The 21,093-nt window shown below is 40.5% G+C and overlaps 1 protein-coding gene across 3 annotated transcripts in view; it reads right to left on the bottom strand.

The window, feature by feature from the left end:
- Positions 1-1,180: 1,180 nt before the first annotated feature.
- arhgap46b (Rho GTPase activating protein 46b) overlaps positions 1,181-21,093 on the bottom strand; it is a 92,602-nt gene continuing 72,689 nt past the window's right edge. For all 3 annotated transcript variants that reach the window (XM_079801875.1, XM_079801876.1, XM_079801877.1), the window contains 7 exons: positions 19,920-20,550; positions 19,362-19,460; positions 11,183-11,256; positions 6,853-7,052; positions 6,091-6,182; positions 4,028-4,197; positions 1,181-3,940 (listed from right to left, as the gene is read on the bottom strand). In XM_079801875.1, coding sequence (XP_079658001.1) covers positions 3,746-3,940; positions 4,028-4,197; positions 6,091-6,182; positions 6,853-7,052; positions 11,183-11,256; positions 19,362-19,460; positions 19,920-20,550 — 1,461 coding nt within the window. In that variant the 3' untranslated portion in view covers positions 1,181-3,745. The remainder of the gene's footprint in view (positions 3,941-4,027; positions 4,198-6,090; positions 6,183-6,852; positions 7,053-11,182; positions 11,257-19,361; positions 19,461-19,919; positions 20,551-21,093) is intronic.

Here is a 21,093-nt window from a genome sequence, read left to right as displayed (position 1 = left end):
GACGAGAGAGGACCAGGCCTGGATTTTGTGTTATGTTTTATTTTGTGTTCGCTGCAGTCGTCCGTGAGGGGCTGCAGCTTTTTATTTTCATTTGTGTTTGTATGTAGGCGGCAGTCGACCGCGAGGGGCTGCCGCCGCCATTTTATTTTTGTCTTTATTTTGATTAAACATTTTGAATGTCCGCCGGTTCCCGCCTCCTTCTTCCCGTACAATCAACGTTTACTACAGATACCTGTAGGCATAATAGGCCAAAGATAAGATAACTTTTTTTAAAAGTTATACTGTGCTTTATTTGTATAATGTCTGCTGGAATGCTAAAAATGTTCAGTGTGTAAATATTTTTAAATTGTAGTTTTGTAAAAAACAAAACAAAAAAAAATGCCCCCCCCCCCCCCCAAGGCTATAAATGATCCGCCACCCTCCTTTATGTATACAGACGTGACGCAAAGACGAACGGCGCCATGCTCGAATTTCCCACAGAAATCCACCAGTACCACTCAAATTCTAACACGTTATTACAAGCTTACCGTTGTGAATCGGGATACGGTACGGAGATAGTTTTGAACACTGGCTAGTTATGTACTTGCTCAAATTGATTTTGGATCATTTTTAACCCAAAAAAGGTACGTACTGCAGCTTTAATTTGGCTGATTTTGAGCAAACTGTACAGAAAAGGTTGTTTTTATTCTCTACTCTTTGTTTCTATATGTGCATTCAGCTCACATATAGTAGTGTAACTAAACGTGGCTTCTATATTCAACTTCCCCTCTTTCTCTTGTCCTTCTGTTTTTTTTTTTATCTGTTCCGTTTTTGTTCCTGAACTGTTCTGTAAAGTAACAGATTTCTGACTTCACCACAAGAGGTCATGAGAGCTCAGAGTAGCTTTTTCTATACCTTTGCTTGAGAGGTTTGTAAATGTTCTTAAACGTATTACTCATCCAGTCTTGACTAAGGTTTTTGTTTGTTTTTGGTTTTCCCTAGGTTATAAAACTAATGCATAGCCCTCCGTTTTTATTAAACCTCAAACTTAGCAGCAGATGAGCCAATCGTTGATCTTGGGTAAAACTGAAGAAATGGTCTTGATGGCACAGAATACTCAGTCTTTGCTTCAGAATTCTCCCGCTCTGTGCATTTTGTGCGTGGAAAGGCAGAGACAAATAAAGGAAGTGAAACTCAGAGAACCATTTTTGTACAATTATACAAATTTACACATTTTATTTTTAGAGTTCATCAAACTATGCAATTTTAAACACACATCATCCATGTCATAATTCACTGCTGTCTCCTACACATCCTCACACAGATAGAACAAAATAAGAAAAAAAAAATCCTTAAAGAGCAAGTAGAGTGCAGGATGAGTATCAGTGATCTCACTGGTGGCGGAAATGAACTGAGGGGGAAGTGCTACAAGGCAGGGGCTCACTGACTTTCACTATTCAGCTTTAGAAAACTATTCATCATGTGAGGGGTCTATATACAAAAGCACAGGCAGAGCGGACGGCGGATCCCACATTATATCAATAACAAATATTATCTTTTTTTTTTGGATATCAGAGATGAATCATGGACGTTTCAAAATTTGCATAGTCAGGTAAATAACTGTCATGGCAACAAGTTTGAAGAGATTCTGAGTAAGTCAGTTTAATAGCACACACACATATGAAGGTAACATCTGGCTGTTTTCGAAATCTGCGCCTTTATCCTTGCACATTGCACTATTTGAGGGGAGAGCCATTTGTAGTGGTGTCCAAAACCATAGACATGTGTCGCACCAAATGAATTCTCACATCTCGCCAGAAGATGGTATCTGCAGCATTGTCGGCACTTTGCTAAAAAAAAAATGTATTCACTCCTTCGAGTGGACTAATGAAGGGAATAGTGAATGAGAATAGAGACCTTAGTCAAAGGCAGACGCCATATTGAATTTTGTCTGGATGAAAGCTAGACTTGCAGTCCTTACAATGGGACATACTGTATAAAGGTACTAGATCATGTTATTTTCAAAACTCAAATTCACTGAACACACTGTACTTCTATTCCTCACAACCTTGTTTTCATTCCTGTCAAAAAATGTTATTAATATGGCGCTGCCCTGACTAAGAATATGTTTACACAACACAGCTTAAAACGGAAAACTTTTGATGCGTTTTGGCCGTTCATTTACACGACAACAGCGTTTTGGGGGCCTGAGAACGCAATCTTTTGAAAACGGGTTTTGGAAAACGGTGCCTTAACCAACAAAAACGTGAATTTGTGAAAGTGGTGACATCATGCGTATTACTTTCTTGACAGTGACATCACCAACTACTGGCCTGGCATGCATAATACAGCCTTTTAGTCATTTTTGCAAATCCGTGTGAACCGGGATCGATTTGACAACGTTGTCTGTTTTTAATACATAGTTGCCGTGTAAACATACCCTTAGGTCTATTTCGGATACAGCTTATATCTTTCCTTTGATTGATGAAATGTACTACGGCCACAGTAACGCAAAAATCCTTGTATTCTTTTTGAGGATTAAGTACTTCCTATGTCCTAACTTAATGCAGCGACAACTACAAGTAAGCCATTTGTAGATTGATTCCCCTGAAAAGTGTAAACATTTTGTTTGGGTGATTAGACTACTAGCCTGACATGGCAACATCTCAACCAATGGTGTGATTTTTGGGGGCAGGGCTCTCTGTTGGTTTGACCAATGGCAGACAGGAGAAGTGTTTTGGGAAAAAGTAACTGATAAAAACAGTCATTAGTATTTTTGTAATTGCATTTGGTGATGTTAGTGGCACAGATATTACACTTCAGCTATATGAACTGCATACGTGTTGGCCATGCGTCAACCTGGGCGAATCTGATTGTGAGCACTATTTTTGGCCATCTGTTGACGTTGGAGCTGCTGGATCAGCTGAAACCTAGTCAACGTTCAGACCTGCAACATTATCTGCCGATCTGGTTCAGTTTGCTATGGTTTAAAGTTCTGCTTAATCATCACTGATGTAGCCAACCCACATCTCCAAATGGGATGACTGGGAAAACTACTGATGGACAGATTGAAAATTGCATTCATTTAGAGCCTCTAACAATGCAGAAGCATGGAAGTTGAGTTTAAGTATATGGGAACTTGTGCATCTTGTACATCAGCGGACGTGATTCTCCATTTAAGGCACCAAACCTCAAGCTTTGCAAAGTATTTCAGAGCTGTCTTTGTGGTCCACGGCTCTGCAATATCAATTCACCTCTTCTTGCAAGCACTTAGCCTTATACGCAAAACTGAAGCCAGTAATTCTCCCTGCACTCATACTTGAGCTTACAAACCTTTGATATTAAATAATCAGAACACTCATACCATATTAAATTAAGAAAATGCACTGCAGATCATATTGCATGTGTGTTATTACGATTAAGATTGTCCAAAGGATGCATTTCCCCGCTAATCAATAAAAAAAGACAACGGTCATGCATTTGTTTTTTTTCAATGTGTGATCTTTGTGACGTGGAATCAAATTCAGTCTACTAATTCCGTTCAAATAGAGTCTGGCTTCAAGAAGAGTCGTAAGAGTCAAGTTCAGGAGGATTCACATTCAGCCAAAGCTGTAATTTTAGGCATTGACCGGACTAATATGGTGAAGTTTGAAGATGAGAACGATCTCGCAGCAGAAGAATGTCCTGATGCCATCATCTCCTGGATGATTCGCTCAAATGACTCAATTCTGAGCTATGCCGCACAATAATGAATAAAACGTGATTGTCAGATTAAGCCCTTGATGAAGCTGGTGTCCAAGTGGACGATGAGTATGCGGAGGAAGGACATCTCTTTCCGCGTGTTTTCAAAGATGATTCGAGGATCGTCAGACTGACAGCGCAGGCAGTTTGGAGCCATGACCATCGCCAAATTATTCACATCCATCTTAGTCCTACTCACGTTCACCGGCTGAGTGAAGACCTGGGATGAGAGAAAGACGGGCCGTTGAAATAGTCACTGTTATTGTGTGTAACACCGCAGGGACGCGCTCATGTTGCAGGGCGTTACCTGTAAGAAGTTGATGAAGTAGCAGAGCACGAGTCTGTTGAGCTCTGGGAGGGACTGAACCACACTGATGGCTGCATCAGGATCTTCATAGTGACTGATGCACTCCTTATAGAAGCTCTGAGGAATCACCGGCTCCTCCAGCTCCCTGTACCACAGCTTCAACAGAGACGCTGACACAGAGGAAGAGACAGAGGCGTTACATCTATGTGCTGCATGTTCAGCTTTCATTGGCATTCAGCCATATTCACACTCACATAAAAAGATAGGCAGAAATGTATAATGTATGGACTAGGGATGTAACGTGTCACAATATATCGCAATAAAAATGCAACAATATATACCGTAGATAGTGTAATATAATATACACTGCTCAAAAAAACTTAAGGAACACTTTTTAATCAGAGAATAGCATCAAATATCCTGGGATATTGATCTGCCAGTTAAGTAGCAGAGGGGGTTGTTGATCAGTTTCAGCTGCTTTGGTTTTAATGAAATTAACAACAGGTGCACTAGATGACAACAATGAGACGACCCCCAAAACAGGAATGGTTTTACAGGTGGAGGCCACTGACATTTTTTTCCCTACTCATCTGTTTTTCACTAGTTTTGTATTTGGCTAGGGTCAGAGTCACTACTGGTAGCATGAGGCGGTACCTGGACCCTACAGGGGTTGCACAGGCAGTCCAACTCCTCCAGGATGGCACATCAATACGTGCCATTGCTAGAAGATTTGCTGTCTCCCAGCAGTCTCAAGAGCATGGAAGAGATTCCAGGAGACAGGCAGTTACTCTAGGAGAGCTGGACAGGGCCGTAGAAGGTCCTTAACCCTATCAGCAGGACCGGTATCTGCTCCTTTGTGCAAGGAGGAACAGGATGAGCACTGCCAGAGCCCTACAAAATGGCCTCCAGCAGGCCACTAGTGTGAATGTTTCTGACAAAACAATCAGGAACAGACTTCATAAGGATGGCCTGACTGCCCAACGTCCTCACGGCCCAGGGAGGAACACCAGAATTGGCAGGTCCACCACTGGTGCCCTGTGGTTTTCACAGATAAGAGCAGGTTCACCCATGTTACAGACGCGAAAGGGTCTGGAGAAGCCGTTGAGTTATGCTGCCTGTAACATCGTTCAGCATGACCGGTTTGGTGGTGGGTCAGTGATGGTCTGGGGAGGCATATCCATGGAGGGACGCGCAGACCTCTACATGCTAGACAATGGCACCCTGACTGCCATTAGGTATCGGGATGAAATCCTTGGACCCATTGTCAGACCCTATACTGGTGCAGTGGGTCCTGGGTTCCCCATGCCCGGCCTTATGTGGCGAGAGTATGCAGGGAGTTCCTGGAGGATGAAGGAATTGATACCATTGAATGGCCACCACGCTCTAAATCCAATAGAATACCTCTTGGACATTATGTTTCGGTCCATCCAATAGCGCCAGATTGCACCTCAGAATGTCCAGGAGCTCAGTAATGCCCTGGTCCAGATCTGGGAGGAAATACCCCAGGACACCATCCGTCGTCTCATTAGGAGCCCTGACGTTGTCAGGCATGCATACAAGCACGTACTATTTTGAGTTGCTGCAATGAAATTTCAGCAAAATGGACTAGCCTGCTGCATAATTTTTTCACTTTGATTTTCGGGGTGTCTTTGAATTCAGTCCTCTGAAGGTTGATCATTTTCATTTCCATCAAACGATGTGGCATCCTTTCGTTCATAACACATTACCCAGTCCATATTAGTATAGATATCCAGCATTATATTTTCCCCCATTGAGATCTGATGTGTTCCTTTATTTTTTTTGAGCAGTCTATATTGTGTATAGTTCACCCTAAATGAAAATGACCTATTTGACTTTTACTCGAGTCAATTTCCATAATGGTAGCTTTACTTTTACTTGAGTATGACGATTGGATATTTTATACCTCACTGTCCCTAACCCTACCCCACACCCTAACAGGCAGCTTTCACAAGCAATTGTAAAGACCTTTCGTCACACCCATTACTCCTACAGATACCCAACACTTGTTTGATTGGACAGACATTTGTGTTTGATGTTCTTACCTGGGACATTGGGATCAGAGAGGCTTTCAGGAATCCTCCACTGCTCCACCTGCAGCTTGAGAGCGTTCACCTCATCAATATCCCCTGGAACTCTACAAGATGAAGACAACAGCTTCAGCCACGACAGCTAATGATACACTTATTCATCCATTTGTAAACGTCATTTCCCTCATTTAATTGCCATAAGTGTTTGGACAAATCAATAGCACTAAGGTCCTCTCCTAAATGCTGCTTATGGCAACATTGTAGCCATAAAGTGGCCTTCTAAATCATAATATAACACAATGGACACTAAATTCTTATGGAAATGTACAAACAAAAGCCATATCAAGTGAACCATTTGGCACCAGGTTGTACGCTGTAACACACACGTGCTGTAACACTCGACCACAAGATGGAGCCAATTTGACACTCACGATGGCATGCCAGAGCTGTCGTACACAGGATTTAATGAAAACATGTCCCTGTTACATGCAACATCACTCAGATGTGTTTGTGTAAGAGTGTGTACTTGCACACACTTTTCCTCTGAAGTATCCTCACACATGGAGGCTTGATAAGGAACACAAGACAATTGAAATGTGTACAGTAAGTGTCTCATATTCATAAGAAAAAGGGGAATCCTCTATCATGGATGAAGAGAGAAAAACAGATAAAGAAGGAATGAGAACGGATGGCCATATAGTTTAGAAATTAGACCAAAATGAACCGAGTTTGCTGTATATGAAACTCTTTCCTGATTCTCTGTATATGTCGTCTCACCTGAAGATGCCCTCCGTCTGGGCTCCACCCAGGGCCAGTACATACTGAGAGAGCTGCACCTGCACCCAGGGCAGTTTCCTGTCGGGGAAGAGCTCACTCTGCCTCTCCATGATCTCCTCCAGAGCGCTGCCGAAAAGAGATGGCGTCACGATGGCATTCCTGCCGTGATCAAGCTCCTCCAGAGTGGGCTTCCTCAGACCCTACAGACAGAACAAGGCACATACTTCAAATCACAGATATAATATATTGTAATTTGACTAAAACTATTGAAAATGTAATGGTCTCAAATGATGTAGACCAGGGATGAACAATGTAAATGGTTATAATTACACTACAATTCAAGAGTTTGAGGTCAGATGTTTTTAGTATTTTTGAAAGAAGTCTCTTATGGTTCACCCAGCCTGTATTTATTTGACAAAGAATACAGTAAAAGCGGTCATATTGTGAATTTCTTTCTAGTGTTTTCTATTTTAATAAATGTAATTTATTGCTGTGATCAGCATCATTACTCCAGTCTTCAGTGTCACACGATCCTTCAGAAATCATTCTAATATGATGATTTGATGTTCAAGAAATATGTATATTTTTTATTATTGTCAATGTTGAAAACAGTTGTGCTGCTTAAGATTTTTTTATGGAAACGGAGATACATTTTTTTCTAAATTCTTTGATCAATATATATATATATTTTTTTTAGTGTAACAGTAAAAGACTGTACAGTCACTTTTGATCAATTTAATGCATCCTTACTGAATAAAAGTATTAATTTCTTTCTTAAAAAAAACTTTACTGACCCCAAACTTTTTAACTGTACTATAGATATTAGAGATTTAAAAAAAAAATATTACAGACAATATTCTATATTTAATTGTGCTGCTCATTTATTTAAATCTAAATCCATCATCTAACTCTCACTTAAAATGAATCTTTAAAAACAGTAATAATCTAATAACACGGTTAAATGTGCTCTTTAGTTAATCTCAAAATGAATATTTACTTCTAATGCATTATAATGTTGTGATGTATTTTATTATTATGATTTTAGTTAGGGGCCAATCACCGGACAGTCCAAACAATCACCACAGCAAATTTGGAGTCTCTAAACTATCCAAAGTTTCACTCACATTTATGCGAATAATTTCTGAACCATAAGGGCTAGAAACTACATGTCATTTAACTTTTCCCGCCAAAAAAGCAAAACAAAAAACTTTCAAACTCCTCCTAGACGGTTGCTCCAATTTTCATGAAAATCAGATCATCTTCAGAATATGGTGGAATTCTTGAATAACTCGCAAACAAATTCAAAGAAGAGCATGCCAAATCTCCGCTAATCTGACCAACTTGGTACGCCATCACAAGCATGACCTGAGGCTACATGCTGCATTTCGGCACAGCGCCACCTACTGCTCCGGAGATGGCTATTTTTGCTTACAATAACTTTCGAATGGTTTGGCCAAAAATGATAAAACTGGTCTTATAAAGATTCAGGGCAGCATACAGCATATTTTTCGAACGCATTAGCGTATCATTACGAAACTCGGTACGGGTCATCAAAACGATGCCCTGAAGGAGCCTGAGAAGTTGAGAGAGCGCCACCTTGTGGTGAAATCAAATATTCATATGCTCATAATTTTTGATGTGGTTGAGTTATTTTCATCTGCTTAGATTCCTGAATCCTTGTCGAGTCCATGCTAGGTTTCGCCTTATGGTTTGTGCAACATTGCGATTTAGCGTTAAAACAACATTCACGAATATCTTCGACACCGTTAGTACGACCGAGACGAAACCACAGTAGGAAATTTGGAATCATAATCAAACATTAAAGCTCACATGTCAAAATTTTGATAGTAAGTGGCAAAAAAATGCAATCAAAGTCGTGCATGGCATGAGACATTTTCACCAAATTTGACACTTATTTATGGCCACACTCAGGGGACACATAAAAAAAGTGGTGGAATTGCACCTGTTGGTAGCGTTATAATTGGACAAAATATTAAATTGCCACTAATTACAATAAAGTATATGAAATAAAATGCTATATTTTACTGATTATTTTAGTTCTTGTTTGCTTTGTGCTTGGCCCCTTAATGGCTGCTTGCAGCTATATTATTTTAATGTATTTTTATTTGAAAATTAATCAAATTATTTATTTACTAGGTATTATTTATTTAATAAAAATAGGACAACAATTATTAGGCAAAATTTTAATATCAGTACAACCTTAAAGGTGAACTATGTAGGATTTTTGCAGTAAAATATCCAGAAACCACTAGGCCAGTGTTATATATTTTGTTCAGTTGAGTACTTAGAATATCCCAAATGTTTTCAACTATTTGTAAATCGTGAGAAATTGCTATTTTAACCAAGGAGCCGGGACGTGTGAGCTATGGGTGTGAGGGAGTCGCCTGTCGATTGCGTCATATCTGCGTCACCCTCGGTCTCCGGTTTTATTCAGTGAAACACTTTACTCTCACTGCAGTGTGAACAAGTGTCATAGCAGCCGCCGAGCGAACGTCATAACTTCCTTTTCAACACACTCAGATATATCTAATACGATAAACAGAGTTGCGTTACCTCAGACTCATGACTGGAAAAGAGGAAGTAGCGCCGGCAACCGTGTCATAATAAAAGTCCCGCCAGCGACTATGCCATAATAACAGTCCCGCTCTTCAATCGCTCCTGCGGCCTTGCTCAGCTCCACAACACTCCTTGTGTTCCACTCCAGTCCAACACTCCAACGCTCCTGCTCTGCTTCACTACAGTAATGTTAATAATCGCATCCATGAACATGATTTCTGCCCGAGTCCTATCCTGACTGTTTTCCACCGGCTGTGAGGTGAAGACCACATGTCCCGAGATTCTGCGCTCAAACGTGCCGTCATCAAACTACGCCTTTGTTTTGAACAGGCGACCTCTAGTGGACGGAAAAGTTACATAGTGTAGCTTTAATATATCTTTTATAGTGTATTTGCTGTACTTTTGTGTTATTTTTTGGAACTTGGCAGTCTGTTGTCATTATAAGAAAAAAGTGTGGAAAACAGCATCTTCCTTATTAGCTGAACTATTCCAGTACAAAATGGCATCAGAACATAATTAAGTTCTGAATGCTAACCAGCCACTGACACATAAAGCATCTGTTGATCAGACTGTGTTTCTATGGAACAGAGGGACACCATCTCAACTGTAACACAATATGGAACAACATTGCCGAGCGGGATAATACGTAGCTGTGCGGTGCGGGGGTAAAAATAGCCCACCCAGTAAAAACGCTGGAGACAGAGGTGGGATGGCTGATTACAGGGTGGGACTGGTGAAAGGACAAATAGGGAGGGGAAACTGCCGTTCCCAGTGAAGCGTGTGCATGGACGTAACTCATGGACGATACTTATAGAAGGGCCTGGGGGGGTTGTTGTAACCTTTTCTTCTTAGTTTGGGTTAGTGGATTAGTAATTCTCATGGTGTGTTCCTAAAGGCCGGGTGCTGTGATTGCTCACAGATGTGACCAATTTTAGATGGCTGAGCCATATAGTGCTGCTTTTGACCATTTTGGAGACTCCTGGGTTCGATCTAACAGCAGAGCTGGCATCTACAAATAAACAAAACTCCCGGGAAAAACTGTTTTCAATTAGCATTCGACAAGATGGAATCATCCAACTTCATGTGTCTGGTTAAACCATATTAGAAGTCAGTGAGCGTGTTTAGAGTCGATGCTGCAATCAAGAACTGATTAAGAACCATCGCCTGCCTATTGAAATTAAACCGTGGTAGATGTAGATCAGGGCTGATGGGCAATGTGTGCTAACTAGAGTTCACATTTTGGCCGATATGTTAAACCGATTATTATATTCGGTTCGAATATTCGATTATTATATTCGATTATTATATATTATTATTATATTCGAATATATATTATATTAAAGATAATCTGCCTCATCATATCCTCCTAAATGATATTTACCACGGTATATACAGCAGGATCTCTACTGTTTGACACTGCTATTATACCATCATACCCTCCATATATATATTATTATATAAGTTATGGCCGATAAGCAATAAATGGCCAATATAAACATTTTATGCTATCTAAATAAAAAATAAAAAAAACACTAAAAACTAAACAAAAAAATATATATACATATTTGCAGATTATTATTACAGTCTTTAAAGTTATACTTTAAGAGAGTGTTAGATGATGGTAAAGCTTATTTAAATCTAAAAATAGGGAATTGAGCAGTACAGTTAAATAAATCCAACATTACTGATATCAATAAAATAATAATAATAAAAATGTTTAATTAAACTAATAATGAAAAAAAGAACCTCTTACCTTCTTGCCCCCAGTAATGGCCACTTTTTGCAGCTTACGGTAACAGTACTTGGCGTAAGTGCTGATGGGGAGACCTGTCAAAGAAAATGAATATGAAATATTACTGACCAATTACAGAACTTGGAAAGGAAACAGCATAACTGACCACTGAGTGGCCATTTTAAATTGGCTAGGATTTAAAGATCTTTAGGGGAGGTGCGGTTTGGCTTGTGAATGAATCTTCTGATTTGTATCAAGGTCCTAAGTATAACAATTTTTTACTAAAGGATTTATAAATAAAGACGTCTTTAGAAACAATGCCAATCCACTCGTTCTCTACGGGTTTGGAGTTGAGAAAAGCTTTTATATGGCTATATATGGCAGGCATTTCAATAGTTCAAATATGATTTCAATGTTCCATTCACAAAGCAGAAATAACACGAACAACATTTGACAGCATGCTCGGAACAAATAAATATATCAGAGATGCTCCACCAAACCAGTTAAACACAAGAACAAGCAAACAAGGGTCACACAAATATGATGTTGATACTAACATTCTTTTGAATAGACTTCGCATTAGTGAAATTGCATTGGCATGGTTTATCTGACCATTATGAATTGTAGCAGTAAATGAAGAGGTATAATATCAATCACAAATTCAATATGGAGTACCACAAGGCTCAGATTTTTGTGTTAGGGCTATTTTCAGCACATTTGCTCATATGTCATGTATTTGGATTTATTTGTTATTAGAAACTATAAAAATGTGCATTTTTGTTGTTGACATTTTTAGACAGTCAAGGTGGGTTTTGCACAGCGACCTCTCATGCTTACTGGTACGGGATTTTCAGGTTATATACAAGATATAAATATGTTTAAAATATCGATGAAATTTAAAAGACGTTAATATTGACTTCATGTAAATGTACCTGTGAAGTTAAATACACACAGTATATTTAAAAAAATGCTTTGTATTGCATTCATTTAGTTAAACTGATTAAAACACATCTGACACACACCTGTGTGATTTATGACACATTAGTGTGTTATATATTTTAACACACTGTCTGTGTTAAGAAGAATAACACACTGGATGAGTTAAAACTAACACAAAATGTGACACACAGGTGTGTTAAGAAATAACACAGGTTGTGTTGTTTTTAACACATCCTTTTTGAGAGTGTGCTAGTTCACCCTATACATGTTACCATTGGGAGATATCATGGCGTTAGTTTTCACTGTTACACTGATGATACTCAGAGAGTTGCTTTACAGCAGAATTGAACAAAGACAGACAGAGACAAAGACAGACAGAGAAAACTGATGAGGCATTAGTGATGTACAAGTAGCTGCTAGTCGAGCCTCTTCTCTAGCTGTGAAGACCAGCTTCAGTGACTCGTATGCGGATACGTGTTTTCCAGCCGCTGAAAACTGAAACCCTCAGTCTGGCTAAGCATGACTGCTCATCGTCCTGCTGGGTGAATGCTGGATGTGAACGTTTCCTCACAGCTACAAGGTACATGAGGCGTGAAGTTTAACTGTTACAGGAAACCAACGTTTAATGTACTAATGGCATCTAAGCTACGCCAGATTAAATATCGCTCACACTGATATTAAAGTGAAATCGATAAGAGCTACTAGTGGCGCTGGCTAATATGCATTACACAACAGTGTGAGGTGATATCTGTTTCATTAAACAGAAGAACACTCTCAAAGCAGTTCCCTCGCTTGTTTCTCCTTAGAACGTGACTCATTCTTTGGCTGAACAACCATAATGTGGTTATGCGGGTCTGAAACAGATTTACAGCGAACAGGTGACTGAGGTTTGACTGGGCTGAACTGAAGAGACACAGAGGCTTCAGGGCTCTTCACAGCCGTTACTCACACACACACGCACAGAGGGGACGAGGGAGAAACCGCTTTATATGGGAAAATAATGTTGAAGATGGACTAAATTCTCAGTCAAGCTCATTATATGGAAACAAAACTAGCATTACTTCTTAAATTTAGCAGCTGAAATAACTACTGAATGGATTATGCTGTCAAATGGAACAAGGAAAGCTGTAATATTTGCATGTTTAAGTGCTGGCTAAATGCTGTGACCATGTGTCTTGTACTAACTCATCATCAAACATGGAGAAAATGAGGATATTTACTTTTTACTAAAAACTTTAGGCAAACGAGACTTCTCTGTTAAACGTCTGAAGAACACACTCACAAAATAGATTAACACACAATGACCGTGAGATTGTTGTCAAAGTCAACGTTTCCAGATATCAGACTTGACAGGAACAGGTGGGTCTGTATGAGTGTGTCTACTGCCACCAGGCACATCTGTGAATCACGAAGACAGTGAGATTTACGGCTCTTGTTCTGATGACTCTTGTGTGTATGAAGCTGTAAACTTGTGTTAAACGAGCAGTCAGGTATTTCACAAGAATCTGTCTCACCTCTCTGTGACATGCTCTTCTCCCTCTTTAACAATTTGTATTCTTTCATTTCCTGATGTATGACCCTCTTCCCTCCGTATTTTCATCAGGTAATATGTCTGGCCTCGGAAATCCTTCTAATATTATTATAACTCGTTTTAGCGTTCACAAAACTTTAATGGCCCCCAGAATATTTTGTTTTATGAATATCTGAACATGTAATTTATAAAAAAAAAAAAGTATTCTTTTATCATTCTTATTATTTATGTGGACAAGTTTATTAAAAAAAGCAACATTTTGAACAAAAACCTAACTCGTGTTTTTGTCAAAGTCTACATCCGGATTGCATTCAGAACGATGATCAAAACACAGATGGAGTAGCTGGAGTCCATCAACACCCTCAAAGCTTCACAGTCCTATAGTCGTCCTGGGTCGACATTTCATTCAATAACATTATGCAGTTTTGATTTCTATGCTGTTTAATGTTTGATGAACGCATTATTTTACATGCTTCTATCACTTGTTTCTGCTTCTTCTTCGCTTGTGTTTTGATCTGGAGATTCAGTACTCTTTCTCTTTCAGAGTAATAGCGCCCCCTACCGCATAACAGTGAAAACACGGATCATCTGAAAATTACGTTAATAGGCCTTTTTCACGGAAGTTAGAATGCACATCCGGTTCAGAGTTTGTTGTCGAAAGCAACCTCGAGGTGTCACTGCAGCGTCAACCATTTGCGACAACCATGTTTTCATGCATTTCCAAGCAAGGACTATCAGAGAAAGAGAAAGTGGGGAAGCGTTGCATCATAAAAGATGGAAAATTCTGTCAATTTCGGGGAAAGAGTTAAAAATGTGTTAAAGATTTTATAAGCATATTGCAGAGTTGTGCTTAGAGTCAATTGTTGTATTCGGATATCATTTTTGGCCAGACTGTCATACAAAATTATGAATAAGAGAAAAACAATGAAATAAATAACTCCGTGTCAGTGATAATAGTCAGTGTAAGATTTTTCCTGTGAACATTTTGTTATTCTATGCCTTTTTTTCCCATTGTAAATAAAACATAGCTGTAGTTTGCCTTTTTGCCAAATAAATTTGTCAGATAAATACCTTAAGTTTAGTGTTTTGTTCTTTCCTCATATTTAAAATATATAAAATATTTTCCTCATTTTGATGGTTTAATCAAACTGGCTTATGTTAACAGATACAGCTTTTGATTTTTTTTCAGGATCTTTTGATGAATAGAAAGTTAAAAAGCATATATTTGCAATAGATTTTTTTGTAACATTATAAATGTCAATACTACCTCTTTTTAAATAAAAACAAATGACGGATATACTGTATATTATAAAACACATTGATCTGACTTTAAATTCTGATTGGATGAACCACATTGAATATTTTTAATAAAACGTAATAAAAATACCCGGTTGAGTTCTATATTAATGCATGAGATTTTGCCCATAACAGCAAACATGCTCAGCAACCGTTTCACGTTGAGCCCTAACACTCTAAATAACAAGTTCTTCCTCTTGTTTGCCTGTCTTCCTCACATTCCTCCATGTTTCTTGGTCATACTCGTGTATGACAAAGATAATCTGCCTCATCATATCCTCCTAAATGATATTTACCACGGTATATACAGCAGGATCTCTACTGTTTGACACTGCTATTATACCATACCATTATACCCTCCAGCCCTACTGTACTATTCATTTGTCAGGGTTTTTCCTCTCCGTCATGAGCGATGAGTGTAATTTGTGAACGTGTGCCACTTCTCATCCTTCAGTTAAACACACTTTTAACATCAGCCTCTGAGATAAAGAATGACAGTTTGGACACTTCAACAGTACCCATGAGAAAGGAAACGTGCAGATATGAGGACTGTTTTGCATACAAACAGTGCCAATGTTGTAACAGCGCTTCTTTGAGCCCATAAAGGGCGTTCCCCCCCACAATGCACCTCTAACCTCAGAGGAGGCCACACCCCCACATCCTGAAACAACAGTGGGAGTATAAAAGGGCATTACTAAAAAAGAAAAACAGTGCTACATCATATAAAAAAGTCCTCTCAGAGTGTTTATTCTCTTTCAAAAGGGCCCCTGAACTCCGGTCCTTCCCACAATGCCATCTCCTGGGGCACACGGCGCTGGTACACAGCTGGTGAGGCCCTGCAACACTCTCAAAAATAAAAGGGTTTTTCGCAGCAATGCCACAGAAAAACCATTCAGTGAACAGTTCCCAAAATGGTCCATTTCCTTTGTGTGACGAGTCTTTTTCATTATAAAGAACCTTTAATGGATGTTTATAACCATAAATGCAAATAAAAAGCATTTATTTTTTTACGAGTGAATAGTAAAGCCATATTCTTTCTGCCCTTCTAGAACATTCCCAGCATCCATCTGAGCGAGCCACACAGTCGGAGAGCAGGAAGGTGCAGAGGTGTCACTTGGAATGTTCCAATCCAGCCAAAACAATGCTTTGGATGACTAAAGTAAACCGGTAGAAGTGTGAAGTTTATTTCCTTCGTACTTTCCATAGTTGTTTCCTCTCTACTTCCCATACACTAGAACAGGGGTGTCCAAACTCGGCCCTAGAGGTCCACTGTCCTGTAGAGTTTAGCTCCAACTTGCCTTAACCACTTGACTGGAAGTTTCTAGTATACCCAAGACCTTGATTAGTTCAGGTGTGATTAATTGGGGTTGGAGCTAGATGCACTAGAACCACAACATGATTCCTGGCTTCCACATGCACACATGGCGCTGGAATTATCCAGTGTTTTTCTGGCTTAGCCGTAGCTTATCACTTTTACAATCACTGATGCCACCATAAGTCCCCCCACACATCCTGTAACCTTGACCTTAAAGGTCAAAGATTGTGGTCTAGTTGATTGAAGGCCAGTGTCAAATGAAATCAAGTCTGTTGCAATCCAACAGAAAACAAACATTGAAACTAAAGGAGCAAATCTGTGATGTAGTGGTATCGGTATAAGGGTCACATAAAATGATGGGTAAGGGTCAATGATTATCAACCATGTGGTTTGGCTATAACATTATACCCTGGATGATTCAAAATTGCTTAAGTGGACACCAGAACCAGCGGGTTCAACATACAAGCTCCCATTTCAGATATGAAATGCAGTCTGCTAACAGTCGACCGCTGAGTGTTTCAGAACTCCCCGCTGAGTTTCACACTGTGATGTATCAGGCAGTGCAACGATTTCATCAAAGTCAATTATAGAGTAGTAATAAAATGATGAAATGGACTGGAGTCAGCCAGCGGGTTGCTGAAAGAAAAGTCCTGCGCTAGGGAATCACATGTGAAACAGAAGTCAAAGAACTAACATATGTGTACTCAACTAAAAGTGTACAGTAATAAATAATATCTTGGTAATTAGAGTACATTTTAGCCTTGCACTTCCACCTCAAACGATGACAGTGGCCATTACTTGAAGTGAGCACATGTCTCGTGTGAAGACGGTGTAATTAACCGAGGCCGGGCTGGAGCTGCATTATTAAATGCCCACGCAGAGCTGTCTCGTTAAACTCTTTGTTCTGGAGCGGGGCTGTGTGTGCGGGGAGCATAGAAGAGGTATAAAAGAACTTGCTGGGTTAAGTTGGATGGCAGCCACTGAGGGTGTAACCTGATAAAAATGTCCCACTCTCCGTTTTTTTTGTCTCAATCTGCCTGTTCCTCTTTCTCTTTCCGTCTCCTATCACTCTCGCTTCAAGACTGAAAGACGTTCTCAGGATCTTTGCTGCCTCTCAACCAACAAACTCGCTCTCTCTCTGCCTGAGCAGTCTGGAATTGGGCCAGGGAAGCGTGGGAGTTGTAGAATGTCTTGTTGCTCAAAGCTTTAATCTTGCCTCTAAAAGTGAGAGTGAGAAAGGGGAGAGGAGGGGGATACTCCCCTTCTATGCTGGGCCAGCTGCTCTCTCTTTGAGTGGTCCTCCTTCACTAGCGGACCCAAAGCATCATTAATACTCTCCCTCAGCCAAACATGCTACCAGGAAGATTCCCTTATTGTACACAGAGCCCCTTGACACTGAATGTGCGTGCGTTTGGGAGCTTGTCATTCAGTTAAAGAGAAAAGAGGCCTTACCTTACAGCACATGAAAAACAACATGAAACAGCATTCATAGAATATTTAACTTCCGTAATGTTATGTATTTCAGATTTTTTATCTGCAGTAGGTATATGTGGCTATGCTATGTTGTAAATATACACTCACCTAAAGGATTATTAGGAACACCTGTTCAATTTCTCATTAATGCAATTATCTAATCAACCAATCACATGGCAGTTGCTTCAATGCATTTAGGGGTGTGGTCCTGGTCAAGACAATCTCCTGAACTCCAAACTGAATGTCAGAATGGGAAAGAAAGGTGATTTAAGCAATTTTGAGCGTGGCATGGTTGTTGGTGCCAGGCGGGTCGGTCTGAGTATTTCACAATCTGCTCAGTTACTGGGATTTTGAACCACAACCATTTCTAGGGTTTACAAAGAATGGTGTGAAAAGGGAAAAACATCCAGTATGCGGCAGTCCTGTGGGCGAAAATGCCTTGTTGATGCTAGAGGTCAGAGGAGAATGGGCCGACTGATTCAAGCTGATAGAAGAGCAACTTTGACTGAAATAACCACTCGTTACAACCGAGGTATGCAGCAAAGCATTTGTGAAGCCACAACACGCACAACCTTGAGGCGGATGGGCTACAACAGCAGAAGACCCCACCGGGTACCACTCATCTCCACTACAAATAGGAAAAAGAGGCTACAATTTGCACAAGCTTGTCCAAAATTGGACAGTTGAAGACTGGAAAAATGTTGCCTGGTCTGATGAGTCTCGATTTCTGTAGAGACATTCAGATGGTAGAGTCAGAATTTGGCATACACAGAATGAGAACATGGATCATCATGCCCTGTTACCACTGTGCAGGCTGGTGGTGGTGGTGTAATGGTGTGGGGGATGTTTTCTTGGCACACTTTAGGCCCCTTAGTGCCAATTGGGCATCGTTTAAATGCCACGGCCTACCTGAGCATTGTTTCTGCCCATGTCCATCCCTTTATGACCACCATGTACCCATCCTCTGATGGCTACTTCCAGCAGGATAATGCACCATGTCACAAAGCTCGAATCATTTCAAATTGGTTTCTTGATCATGACAATGAGTTCACTGTACTAAAATGGCCCCCACAGTCACCAGATCTCAACCCAATAGAGCATCTTTGGGATGTGGTGGAACGGGAGCTTCGTGCCCTGGATGTGCATCCCACAAATCTCCATCAACTGCAAGATGCTATCCTATCAATATGGGCCAACATTTCTGAAGAATACTTTCAGCACCTTGTTGAATCAATGCCACGTAGAATGAAGGCAGTTCTGAAGGCGAAAGGGGGTCAAACACAGTATTAGTATGGTGTTCCTAATAATCCTTTAGGTGAGTGTATAGTCATGTTTGAAGGTATATAGGGTTTGTAACCGGCAAATAGGCTTGTGTGTTGATATGCGTTAGCCGGCACAATGGATTTTCCCCAGCATTTGGCGGGTTGGCGGGTGTTCATTTCAAACCCTGGATAGATAGAACAAGAGAATGACGGACAGACTCAACTTCCTGTTGGGTGTTGCCCATTCTATTCAAAAGCCAAATTTGAAATTGAAAAGGAGCCAAATCTTCCAAATTTTGTCCAATATGTCCAAAATCTCTCAAGTGCATATGCATGTTTCCCTGAGTGTGTGTGTGCAAATGACTCATTCCAACATAAACTCACCCTCATCATCTTCTTCCTCATTGTTCTGTCTCCTCTTTTTTCTGGACTTTGAATTCTTCTTGTTTTTGATGTCCTGCTGCTCCGTGATGTGCTGAAGTACTGTCAGATACAAGAAACTGTTAATTTTGAACACTCATATGCTCCAACAGTCTGTCTGAACAATACTTGACTTTATTGTTCCACGACCTGTGTGACGTTTAACCTGCTGTAACCCCAGCGTTTTATTTTTCTACCCTCCACAGCGTTATATCCTGTTTGGGTAGGCACAATGCCATAACAATTTTAGAAGTGTAACCAATATTAACCGCGCTCTGTTTGTATGTATATGAGTGTTTCAGGTTTTGAATCCATATGGGACAGCCTAAAACATAAACACTCCCCTGTGTGTGTCCTTTCCTTGTCCTACAAACAAAAACACTGGACTATCCAAGACATACACTGGCCTCAAAGTATTTGAACTCTTAAGCCACACTTACAAATGTATGAATTTCATTACATTAGATATAAAATATCAAACCAAGTGGTATTTATCTAAAAAAACAAAACAATTGAACCTACTTTTCTTATCATTACTGGGCTCAAGGTGTCGTTGGATGTAGCCTTCCAAATAGCGTCTAAATTTGGGCGAGGGCGAGAAGAACGCTAAGCTGATGGCCATCAACTCCCAGCCCCCCTCCAAGCTCCTCAAACTCAAGTTATCGGTGGTCTGCCGCACCAGCTGCACGTACAGCTCGTCCCTCAAGCCTTGCATCCCCCAGCACTTTGTGACCACCTGAAGGGCCACGTGGCGTTTATCCAATCTGGCCGGCCTGTCGCCCATGTAGGCCTGGACCAGCTTGAACATCTCACAGGCTTCCTTCTTGACAGTGCGGTCGCTGGTGATCAGCATGGGTTTCTTAATGGAGCCTCGGTTCCACGACAGCATATTAGCGATGGAGACGCGTCGGCGAAACAGGCCTTGCGTGTGCTGGTTAAGGTTCTTGCTGGCCCAGTCCTCCATGTTGGCGTCGGGTGTAGGTTTGCAGAGGGTGGTGTATGGGTACTGGTAACCCGAACCCGTGCTGGCATGAGGAGGAGGGGGACTGTTGTTGTTGTTTTTATAAGTGAGGTGGGCAGTTCCACGACCCTCTCTGTCATGGTCATCCTGGGGCGAGACGTCCTGCTGAGTTTTGGATTCCAGTGTTCCTGTCTGGAGACAAAAAAGAAGAGATTGAGAAACAAAAAGATATCAGTACGGATGCAGCTGTTCTGGCATTTATTTGCATCATCACGACTGCCGCAGGAACTTGAATCTGAGTGTGTGCGTTGCGTAGGTTGCAGCCGATTGGCTTACTCACTCTCCCTGCAGAAACCTGGAAACGCTTTTTGTCATGGATTACACTCGCTGCCTAAATAGGTGACCCAATATGGAAATCACATCCTAACATCAAACATTACTGCCTCCCCTCTTCTCCTCTCTCGCTCTTCCTTTCTCCCGCTCTCCTAACTCATTAATGCTTCAAAAACCCATGTCCGACTTCTTCTACACAGAAGAAAATTTATTTTACCACTCAGTATTTTTCTCTTATATAAAAATGTCCATGTGCATACATGAAAAGTACTATATTTAAATTCACGATGAAACGGAATAAGCGACAGATCTTTTCTTCCATATTGTTACGTACATCCAAGTGTAACAGATTTGGTTCTATTCATCGGCTGTTGAATTGATTTTGAGATACTGGCGGGGCAT

This window comes from Gobio gobio (assembly GCF_949357685.1).
Source record: "Gobio gobio genome assembly, chromosome: 21".
NCBI lineage: Eukaryota > Metazoa > Chordata > Actinopteri > Cypriniformes > Gobionidae > Gobio > Gobio gobio.
This window is presented reverse-complemented; position numbering and strand designations above follow the sequence as displayed.